The sequence below is a fragment of the Nycticebus coucang genome, chromosome 1, assembly GCF_027406575.1.
Source record: "Nycticebus coucang isolate mNycCou1 chromosome 1, mNycCou1.pri, whole genome shotgun sequence".
Taxonomy (NCBI): domain Eukaryota; kingdom Metazoa; phylum Chordata; class Mammalia; order Primates; family Lorisidae; genus Nycticebus; species Nycticebus coucang.
The window spans coordinates 163,967,534-163,979,742 of NC_069780.1; the positions used below are offsets into that span (position 1 = coordinate 163,967,534).

Genomic DNA, 12,209 nt, shown 5'->3' on the forward strand with positions numbered 1-12,209 from the left:
ATATACTGGCTCTTTTTATTCCTGTTATAGTACAGCAGATTAGCAAAGCCTTTACATAGGTGAAAAAAAACATCAAAATATAGGAAAACCAATCTAAAATAACTCTAAAGTCTTGTTAAAATTGCATTGTAGCCTCATTTAACTTATTTGATAATTAGGAGAAAGTGATTAGTAGTCCCCTTAGTCTATGTACCTAGCAGAGGAAAGAATGGACCATCTCTAGTAGAAAAATAACATCATGTGGAGCCTTTTATGAAACACACAATGTTTGGCATTCTATCAGAAATTTCTAGTCATGTGAAAAGACATGACTATATAAAAGAAAATGCCAAAGAAAAAAATCCCATAGAAACATGCTTATCCGTGATCCCAAAAGAGAAAAAGACTTTAAAACAACCATGATTAGTTTGCCCGGGAAGAAGAATGAAATAGATGAAATGGGAGAATTTACGATGTAATTAAATTATGCCAAGAATCAAATGGAAATTCTAGTAATGAATGAGGAATAGAATACCTAGAATGCAGAACTCAATGAAATTAAAAATCCAGTTTGAACAGAAGGTACTGTTAGTAAACTAGAAGAAAGGTCAATAAAAATATACAGAGTAAAACAAAAATAATTTTGATTCACATGAAGTAAAACACAGAAAAAAGAAAGGAAATAAATAGAGCAAATGAATAAAACATAATTGTAGATTTTGAAAAGGACAGAGAAAATTGGCAGAAGCCGAGGTCCAAAGAGACAGTGGCCAAACCTTTGCTTCTAAAATTCATGAAGCTTTATGCTTACCAAGCTGAAAAAACTCAATATAAGATAATACAAAGAAAAAAACATGTAGGGCACATAGTAAAATTTTTGAAAGCATATGCAATCCAAAATCTTAAAGGCAACCTGAAAAAACACATTACTTTCTAAGGAGCAAGTCTGAGAGCTGATTTCTCTACAGAAATAATGGAAACTGGAGACCATGGAATGGCAATTTTAAAGTGCTGAAAGAAATCAAGGGCCACCCTAACTTAGAGAAAATACCTTTCAAAAACAAAAGTAGGCCAGGCGAGGTGCTCACGCCTGTACTCCCAGCACTATAGGGGTCTTACTGGGCATGTTGGTGTGTGCCTATCATCCTAACTACTTAGGAGGTTAAAGGTAGAAGATCGCTTAAGTCCAGGAGTTGGAGGTCACAGCCTGGGTGACAGAGCAAGACCCTGCCTCATACAAACAACAAAAGATGTTTCACATTAAAAAATTTTTAAATTCCTCAGAAATTTAAAAGAAACATTGCTCCTTCTTGAGTTGCTTGCTTTTTGTCGTGAGGACTCTGAGGCAGCCCAAGGTGAGGCACACATGGGGAGGCCCTCTTACCAACAATCAGCACCTTGTAAATAAAACATTTTGAAGCAGATCCTCCAGCTCTAGTAAAGCCTTCAAAATGACTATGGCCTTGGCCAACATTTTGACTGCAATTTGTGATCATGACCCTGAGCTGTAACCGTGCAGCCAAGCCTCCCTAGATTCTTGACTCACCAGAGTTGTATGAGATAGTAAGTATCTTTTACTGTTTAAAAAAAAAGAGCTATAAAGAAAAACTAAAGGGAATTTTCAGTTAAAAGAAAAATTATCTCAGAGAAACAAACAGATGCAAGAAAGAACAAAGAGACCCAGGAGAAATACATGTGTAACTGAACATAAGAGAATATTGACTGTTAAAAGCAATTATTTATCTCCTATACATTTTAAGTTACATTTAGAATTAAAATTTATATCCATAGTAGTTCAGTAGACGAGATGGAAAGGTTGTTATTGAGATATAGTGGTTCTAAAGTGATGAGTAAATTTAGCAAGGTTTCTTAGTACAAAAATAACTTGGATTTTCTTTATACTAGCAACAAAAGTAGAATATAATTCATAAAACAATTTAAATAATTTTTAAAAATTTGTAGTGTTAGCAGTCAGGATGGTTATCTTGTGATAGATCATGGCTGGCTACAAAGGGATATGAAGAGAGCTTTGAGGATGCTAGTAATCTTTTTTTTATTTCAAATTATTATGAGTGTACAAATTTTTAGGTTACACTGATGCCAGTAATCTTTATCTGGTGCTAGTTACATGAATATGCTTAGTTTGAGAAAATCCATCAAATTGTGCATGCATGATTTGTCCCTGTTTTAGATATGAGTTCAAAAATGCAATTTGTACATTTAAAAATCAGTCTCTTAAGCAGTCAACTCAATTAAAGTTAGAATGGAATTAGTTTTAGAAAGAATGTATAATAAAGATTATGTTCTTTTTCTTCTTCTTTTTTTTTATAATTAGCGAATTTTAGCACCCTATACTGATTTTCACTATAGACATAGTCCAGATACAGCTGAAGGACAGCTCAAGTAAGTACCACTGGTGTGTGTGTGTTAACATTAAAGCTTTTAGGTTTTCCTGATTGTAGGTGGAGCCAGAGAAATGTGAATTAAAGTAAATTTACTGTTTTATGGAATTATATTTTATTTCTCTCATAGTTTACTGTGGTTTAAAGAGTTGAAAGCTTTGAGAAATTTAAAGACTGATTTCTCATTTCAAAAAATAAAAGTCTTCTATAGAAACCTATATCTTATTTTTCTGTTGTGTGTATTTTTAGCATAATTAAATTAAACTAAAAGAATGAAATAACAGGGAATAGAATGAAGAAGTGCCTTAACAAATTGAGTCAGCAGAATGATGTCATATGTAGACTTTTGAGAGTCAGATTAATAGGGAAATAGGGGTAAAGATTATTTTCTGGAAATGAGGTAGTATAATTTTCAGAATCTTTTTGGAGAAGAAAAGCACATGTTTTCTGGGTATTTAGAGATGATTATAATTAAAGTGATTAGGAATCAAATGTACTATCTGCAAAGATTATGCTAATGATGCAGTTCCATTAACTATGCCGTAAGATGTTTTCCTATTAGGGTTGTTAGATTATAGACATACTTATTATGATGGTATGTAGTTTAAATTCCTCACTTTAAGTTTTGAAACCTTAAACAAGGGAATGTTTTTATTGTTTTTTTCCAGATTAATATAGGAGTACAAACAGATTCCATAGTTTGCATTTATAAGGTTAAAGTGTTCATAGGTGTGTCCCACACCTGGTAGTGTGCCATATATACCCATGCAAAATACCTGTTGGCTGGGAATTTACCCACCCTCTCACCATCCTCGAGCTTGAATTCTGTTGAGTTTTTCTCTCATGTGAATGTGTAGGTGTTAATCTACTAATTCCAATTTAGTACTGGGTATATGTACTAAATATACCCGTTACTATGGGTAATGTTTGCTTTTCCATTCTTGTGATACTTAGGAGAATGGTCTCTAAATCGCATCCAAATTGTTGCAAAAGATACATAATATCCATCTTTAATGGTTGAATAATATTCTGTGGTACATATGTACCATAATTTGTTAATCCATTCCCATGTTGAAGACCACTTGGGGTGTTCCCACATCTTTGCAATTATGGATTGTGCTGCTATGAATATGTTTTTCATTTTTCTTCTGAATTAAAAATAGTGGTTTCCTATCTTCAATCACATCCATCTCTGTGGACTCATTATCACACCCTAACCTATGACCTGAGTTAAGAAATCAAAATAGATGTCCTTTATTTAAGACTTCTCAGAGAATTATTCCTTCTATACTTTAGTCATGAATTGGAATTCTTAAGCCCCTTTCTTGACCTGTTAGAAATATGGACATTCTCTTTATTGATGGAAAGTATATGAGTTTTCTATTATTGAATAACAAATTACTACAAACAGTGGTAAAACTTAAAACAGCACTAGTTTATTAACTTACAGTTTAGTAGGTCATTAAACCTAGTAGGTTTAGTAGGTCAGTAAACCTCTGACCCACCTTTTGTCTGGAGGCTCTGGCAAAGGGTCCATTTCCAAGCTTATTCCTGTTGGCAAAATTCAGTTCCTTGTTGTGCCTCTCAGTTCCCTTTTTCCTTGCTGGCTGTGAGCTTGGACCTGGTTTCACCTCCTAGAGGCCTTTCACATTCCTTGGTATGCGGCCTCCTCCATCTGCAAAGGCAACAGTGCTTAGTGCTTTGAATGCTTCTAGTGCTTAATGCTTCTAGTGCTTTGAATCTATCTTCTGTCGCTAGTTACAGAAAGCTTTCCAGTTATATAAGGACTGCCATGTAATCTCCCTATTTCATGCTCTATTTGACTATATAACATAAGCATAGTCAGTCATGGCAGTGATATTTCATCTTAATCACAGGATCTGGAAATAAAAACATGGAATCTTGGGGTGGGGCCATTTTTATAATTCTGCATACCATGAATTTAGATATTTTTTAGCATTTGAGGGGGGCATTCTACTAAAATCCTTCCTTTTCTTTGGTTCTGTAAGTTTCTGGAGTATGGGCAGATAGACTGCAGGCCACATATGGTATATTGTTGCATCATTTAATTGACGTTTATCTAGTTTTATTTATATATTATTAGAACCAAAGAATATGTACAAAATTATCAAATATAGAGAAGAAAATTTAAAATCAAGGAAAGGGAAATGGTGGTTTAAAAAATTTTACAAGTTTAATAGATTAGAGATGGATTTCCAGGCAATAAATCTAAGTGTCACCAACATTTTTAAGAGAAAGAACTTTTATTCTTTTTTCTTCCACCCCCCCATTGTAATTACTATTATATTCTTATTTTGACTAGTGCTACAGTCTCTCACTTTTCTCTTAGTTTTTTATTCTTTTGTAGACTATCTGATTGCTTACTACTGTCTAATTTGATTTTCTTCTTTGATTTTCATTGCCTTTTTTGTTGTTGTTCCTTCTACTTTTGTTCCTTCTTTTTTTTTGTTCCTTTATTTTTTCTGTGAATTTCAGTATGCTTGCAATTATTAAGAATTTAACTAGTGAAGGAGAAGATGGAACAGGAAAAAATGGACAGGGTACAGATGGTGGTTGCAGTAGCATAAATAAATAAATAGAAGATTGTTATTAAGTGTTAGAAGTAGCTATAAGTCAAGCATGAAAACTGTTTAACAAATATAAATCGTTCTGTTGCTTGCCTTAACTATTGTAACTGCTATATAAAAAAAGAGCAAATGAGATAGACACCTAATTGTCAAGAAAGAAAGTCGTTGGTAATGTTAATGTCTAGGTTTTTTTAAAAAAATAACATTTCAGTGACTGCGTTGAACTTGCTTGCTATAAATGTTCACATAAGTCCAGGGCAAGAATTTTGAATTAGAGAGAATACCTATGATAAAATTAAGTGTATGTGGTAATTTTCTTTGGTAAGGGATAGCCACATTCCACAGATGCTCTTTAGGAGAATAGTATTCTCTCTAATGCTTAATTGAAGCTCACTTAAAAATAGTTTTCAGAAAGAGCAGGGAACATAGTACTGAATAGAAAAGCTATTTAATTAATTTTAAACCATTTTGTGAATTTTACTTTGGGAGTCAATTTATAGTTGGAATAGTTTGCTTTGGAATAGGTCTGATCTTTAACATCTTGTTTTTATTTCATGTGTAAATATTTAAGCATTAATTAATGATAGTTCTTACTATGATATAGTAACAGGAAAAACTCATTTTATTTCTTTGATGTCTTCCTATCCCTTAACAGAGAAGACAGGGAAGCACGGTTTCTAGCCAGTAAAATGGGAATCATAGCAACATTCCGGTCATGGGCAGGTAGGTTGCTCTGTTTATTACATTCAAGAAGAAAAACTACTTTTTTCAAATGTTAAATTATTGTACCATTTAATTGACGTTTATCTAGTCTGCTTTATATATTATTACTAGAACCAAAGAATATGCACAAAACTATTAAAATATAGAGAAGAAAATTTGCAGTGGTTAATAGGAAATAGCTAGTATTATATTCTCTCTCTCTCTCTCTATATATATATATATATTTATTTATTTATTTATTATTTGCAAGTTACTGTGCTAAATGAACTGTCCAAGTTACCTGGACAGTATTAAAAAATTAATCATTTAAGCATAATGTATACCAAAAAAGCCTACATACTTGAGTATTAGCTGCATATGGAACTAAAATTTATTACTTAAAAGTACAGTGTAATAATATTATAAATACCCTATAATCAAGGTAGGCAATTAGTAGTCACAGATTTCTTGAGATTTGGTATATTTTATTGTTCTACTGAATAAAAAGCAAATATTTTTCTTAAAATAATACCACTACATGTGTTGTTTTATACGGACGATTACTGTATTCCTCCTTGATTTCGAAGAATAATTGAAGGGACAGCACAGAAAGGAGTATAGCAATAAGCAGAACAAATTTACCAAAACATTTCTGTGTACCTAGGTAACACTAACTTAATATAAATATCTTTTCTATACAGATGTTTATCCCAGTCATAGATTTGGCCTCTAGCCAGTATATTTCCAAGGAAATTTCTCTCTCTTCTTAGTACCTTCATAAAAAGTCCTGCCTTGCTATACCTCATAAGTATTTCCCTTACACTTATAGACAACCACACAATTCCATAAGGATCCAGCAATCACATACACTGTTTTTATACTTTACCACCCCCCTCTCATACTCTTTCAACATAGAAACCAACTCAGTCCTCCTGCCATGCTTAACCATCACTGCCTTACTCCAAACTCAATATAACTTTATTTTCAGTAATTGAAAATCATCATTCTTTGCTGTCCCTTAGCTTCTATCTTAACAATTAACTCTGTCCTGCTTTAACTACCAATACAGTCTGGCTGCTATCCCCTCATCATTCATTCTTCCTACTTCAGACTATTCTCGCTGTCACTGTCCCTCTTTCCTTTACTGCTTTTAAACATTTTTTTTCCCTGTGCTTCAGTTTCTTCTGGAGCCCTTATATCCATCATTAGAAACTTAACAGGTTGGGAGCCTTCCACTCTCCCAGTGAAAGTAGAAAGAGAAATAACAGCATTACAAGTTAGAACTGTGAAAGCATTTTTCTCACATAAATAATTTCCTAAATAGTATTTAGATTCTATAGTACTAGTTATAAGTCAAATAAACTTTTGTGTATTTGTAACCTTATGTCTGTGATGTACTTCAAATTCCAAATAACCGATTATGATATGACCTTCTAGAACACAATTTCTTCATGTGAAGAAGAATAGGCAACGGCCTATTTTCTGTGTTAATGCAGAGTACAATTGTAGAGACTGTATCTTCATCTATAATTTCTCAAACTACCAATAAACATCAAAGTTTGAGAAACACCATTTGGTAATGTAAGCAAATAAGTCTAAGCCTTACATTTTAATTTCATTTTGATTCTAAATGCAAAGAGAACATATACATTATTCATAAAGATGTGTGTGTATGTGTGCACGCACACATTTAGCCAGGAGTAACAGGGAACTTCAGACCCTTATATGTAACTTTTTAAAAAATGTTTTCGCTAACATTTTATTATTAAAAGTTTGAAACCTAAAAATTTCTTAAAATTATATGACAAACACCTGTATATTCTTGGCCCTAGATTTTACTGTATTTACTTCATTGAATATCTGCTCATCCCTCTGTGTGTTCTTCAGTTGACCTGTGCTACTCTGATATATCTTAATATCACAAAAGAAGTTGCAGACATTAGTACTCATTACTTCTTAACAGCACATACGTTATCTAGAATTCTGTTGTTTACAGTCCTTTTTTTGTTTGGTTTGGTTTTGTGTCTGGGAAAAGAGGTTTGAGGAAAAATTTACATACATAAAACGTACCTATCATTTGATGCATTTTGATAAATGCTTATGCATTTCAAAATATAGAACACTATCATTACCTCAGAAAGTTTTCTTATACTCCTTCCTAATATCTTACTTCATATTCTTAAAAAGCAAGCACCTGAAACATTACTGTATTTTTTGATGACTTCTAGGAGTCTTGTGGTTGAGTCTTTGGGGTTCTCTAAGTATAAGATCATGTCGTCAGCAAAGAGGGAGAGTTTGACCTCCTCTGCTCCCATTTGGATTCCCTTTATTTCCTTGTCTCGCCGAATTGTATTGGCTAGAACTTCCAGCACTACACTGAATAGTAAAGGTGACAGAGGACAACCTTGTCTGGTTCCAGTTCTAAGAGGAAAAGCTTTGAGTTTTACTCCATTCAGTAAAATATTGGCTGTGGGTTTGTCATAGATAGCTTCAATCAGTTTTAGAAATGTGCCACCTATGCCTATACTCTTCAGTGTTCTAATTAGAAAAGGATGCCCAAAGACTCAACCACAAGACTCCTAGAAGTCATCAAAAAATACAGTAATGTTTCAGGATATAAAATCAATGTCCACAAGTCAGTAGCCTTTGTGTACACCAATAACAGTCAAGATGAGAAGCTAATTAAGGACACAACTCCCTTCACCATAGTCTCAAAGAAAATGAAATACCTAGGAATATACCTAACGAAGGAGGTGAAGGACCTCTATAAAGAAAACTATGAAATCCTCAGAAAGGAAATAGCAGAGGATATTAACAAATGGAAGAACATACATGCTCATGGATGGGAAGAATCAACATTGTTAAAATGTCTATACTTCCCAAAGCAATCTACCTATTCAATGCCATTCCTATCAAAATACCAACATCGTACTTCAAGATTTGGAAAAAATGATTCTGCGTTTTGTATGGAACCGGAAAAAACCCCGTATAGCTAAGGCAGTTCTCTGTAACAAAAATAAAGCTGGGGGCATCAGCATACCAGATTTTAGTCTGTACTACAAAGCCATAGTGCTCAAGACAGCATGGTACTGGCACAAAAACAGAGACATAGACACTTGGAATCGAATTGAAAACCAAGAAATGAAACTAACATTTTACAACCACCTAATCTTCGATAAACCAAACAAGAACATACCTTGGGGGAAAGACTCCCTATTCAATAAATGGTGTTGGGAGAACTGGATGTCTACATGTAAAAGACTGAAACTGGACCCACACCTTTCCCCACTCACAAAAATTGATTCAAGATGGATAAAGGACTTAAACTTAAGGCATGAAACAATAAAAATCCTCCAAAAAAGCATAGGAAAAACACTGGAAGATATTGGCCTGGGGAAAGACTTCATGAAGAAGACTGCCATGGCAATTGCAACAACAACAAAAATAAAAAAATGGGACTTCATTAAACTGAAAAGCTTCTGTACAGCTAAGGAGACAATAACCAAAGCAAAGAGACAACCTACACAATGGGAAAGGATATTTGCAGATTTTCAATCAGACAAAAGCTTGATAACTAGGATCTATAGAGAACTCAAATTAATCCACATGAAAAAAGCCAACAATCCCTTATATCAATGGGCAAGAGACATGAATAGAACTTTCTCTAAAGATGACAGACGAATGGCTAACAAACACATGAAAAAATGTTCATCATCTATATATATTAGAGAAATGCAAATCAGAACAACCCTGAGATATTATCTAACCCCAGTGAGAATGGCCCACATCACAAAATCTCAAAACTGCAGATGCTGGCGTGGATGTGGAGAGAAGGGAACCCTTTTACACTGCTGGTGAGACTGCAAACTAGTACAACCTTTCTGGAAGGAAGTATGGAGAAACCTCAAAGCACTCAAGCTAGACCTCCCATTTGATCCTGCAATCCCATTACTGGGCATCTACCCAGAAGAAAGAAATCCTTTTATCATAAGGACACTTGTACTAGACTGTTTATTGCAGCTCAATTTACAATCACCAAAATGTGGAAACAGCCTAAATGCCCACCAACCCAGGAATGGATTAACAAGCTGTGGTATATGTATACCATGGAATACTATTCAGCCATTAAAAAAAATGGAGACTTTACATCCTTCATATTAACCTGGATGGAAGTGGAAGACATTATTCTTAGTAAAGCATCGCAAGAATGGAGAAGCATGAATCCTATGTACTCAATTTTGATATGAGGGCAATTAATGACAATTATGGTTATGGGGGGGGAACAGAAAGAGGGAAGGAGGGAGGTGGGTGGGGCGTTGGTGTGTGTCACACTTTATGGGGGCAAGACATGATTGCAAGAGGGACTTTACCTAACAATTGCAATCAGTGTAACCTGGCTTATTGTACCCTCAATGAATCCCCAACAATAAAAAAAAAAAAAAAAAGGCAAGCACCAGGGCAGCGCATGTGGCTCAAAGGAGTAGGGCGTCGGCTCCATACGCCAGAGGTAGCAAGTTCAAACCCAGCCCTGGCCAAAAACTGCAAAAAAAAAAAAAAAAAAGCAAGCACCATTCTTTTAAATTTTTATTATGCATTAGTTCTGTCTGTTCTGAAACTTCATATTAGTGGAATTACACTGTATGTACACTTTTGTGGATGGCTTTTTTCACTCAATGATTTTGAGATTCATTTGTTTCTGTTATCAGTAATGTGTTCTTTTTTGGGCCTGGGTAGATGACTGCATCACAGTTTTTTAGCCCTCCTTCTATTTGTGAACATTTGCCTATTTTAAATACTACTGTGAACAATCTTATACAAATCTTTTTGTTGACATGAGCTTTCATTTCTCTTGGGTAAATACCGAGATGGAATTGTTGAATCACAGGTGAATGTATATTTAGTTTTGTAAGATACTGCTAAACTTTTCCCCATAATACCTATACTGTTTTATACTTGTATCACCAGTATAATTAATATACGTTGCATTTCTTTGATGATTAATGAAATTGAGCACTATTACGTGTTTTTTGACTGTTCACATATATTCTTCTGTGACATGAATTTAATACATTAAAAATTATTTATCTTTGTTCAAAGTCTGTTGCTTATACTCTTCTGTGTGTTCAATAAGTTTTAGAATTGATTTTTAAAAGATAAATGCCAAGCAAGGTTTCTCACTTTTGATTGGGGAGCATTAAAGAAGGTAAACAGACCATTTTCTTACTCTCTCCCATGTTCTTACCCCCAGAGAAAGCAAGTGTTTATCAGGCACCACGACAGTATTAGATAGTCAGACTCATGAAGTTTTTGGATATGAAGCAAATATTGAAGAAGGAATTTAAATGATGAAATTATTATTTGTAATCAGTAGAGAACTACAGAGAATGCTTGAAATATGTAACTTAAGTTACATATCACTTATGATACCCAAATAGTATAATAGCTTAATTCAGCTTAGAAAAATATCACAGATTTTATATTATGATATAATATATGCTATAGAAATTTTTTTGAAATTCAAGTCAGTGATTTTTTTTTATCTTCTTTAGGTATTATTAATTTATGTAAACCTGGAAACTCTGGGATCCAGTCTTTAATTGGAGTACTTTGCATACCAAATATGGAAATAAGGGTAAGTGAAAGTTTAAATTATCTTATTTCTAGACCTTTAGCAGTGAGTATTAATTGCTTGAAAAAATTATTTCAGGTGACACATTTCATTATTAGTTGTTTATCTGTATTATAGAGTATTTTTAAAATACATGAATGAATATTTGCCACTTCTAAGTCCTTAGTATATGACTTATTTAAATTACTGCTATTTTTAGGAGAAATGGATGTATTAAAAATTTAGTTGAAAATATGACCTTGGTTATATTTTATTCATTAAAACAGTGCAAATAATTCAGAAAGGCATTCTCACTATGAAAGCTTCAAGCACTAAAGAAATACATTTAGCAAAAAGTAGTTGTATTTGTGCATCTGTGCCTTCTGTGTTACATTTTTATAAGTTTTTATCTTGAAAATAGTGGTTTTGATTATAAAGCAGTTAATCATTTACATGTTTATTTATTACATGTAGTTCTAAATGTTATGTGAGGATTTGTTTTATATATCTAAAACAAATGAAATTTGAAGGAAAAAAACTCTTAAAGTAAAAGTTAAGTTTCTCCTTAAAATGTTTTTGTTTTAATTTTATTCCTTTCTTTTACCCTTTCTTCTTCATGTGAACCAAACCTGGAGTTGAAAAATATTGTTAGAAAATATTAGCCGGGTGCGCTTTGCTTCAAATGTGAAAGAAAAAATGCTTTCACACTTGGAAATGAAAGGACATGATTATAAATGGAGAGATCTATAAGCAGGGCACAAAAGTTTATAATAATTCACTTCTTACTGTGCAGGTGGGGAAAGAACATGGCCTTTGGAGTCTGGCCAGCTGGAGTTTGACTCTTGCTTTTATTACATTTAGCTCCATGACTTTGGGAAAATTACTTTTAACCTTTACGTCTGTTTCTTCATGTACATAATGGGGATAATG

The 12,209-nt window shown here is 33.5% G+C and overlaps 1 protein-coding gene across 4 annotated transcripts in view; it reads left to right on the forward strand.

The window, feature by feature from the left end:
* RICTOR (RPTOR independent companion of MTOR complex 2) overlaps positions 1 to 12,209 on the forward strand; it is a 141,735-nt gene that overhangs the window by 87,266 nt on the left and 42,260 nt on the right. For all 4 annotated transcript variants that reach the window (XM_053591853.1, XM_053591863.1, XM_053591872.1 and 1 more), the window contains 3 exons: positions 2,315 to 2,382; positions 5,625 to 5,692; positions 11,221 to 11,303. In XM_053591853.1, coding sequence (XP_053447828.1) covers positions 2,315 to 2,382; positions 5,625 to 5,692; positions 11,221 to 11,303 — 219 coding nt within the window. The remainder of the gene's footprint in view (positions 1 to 2,314; positions 2,383 to 5,624; positions 5,693 to 11,220; positions 11,304 to 12,209) is intronic.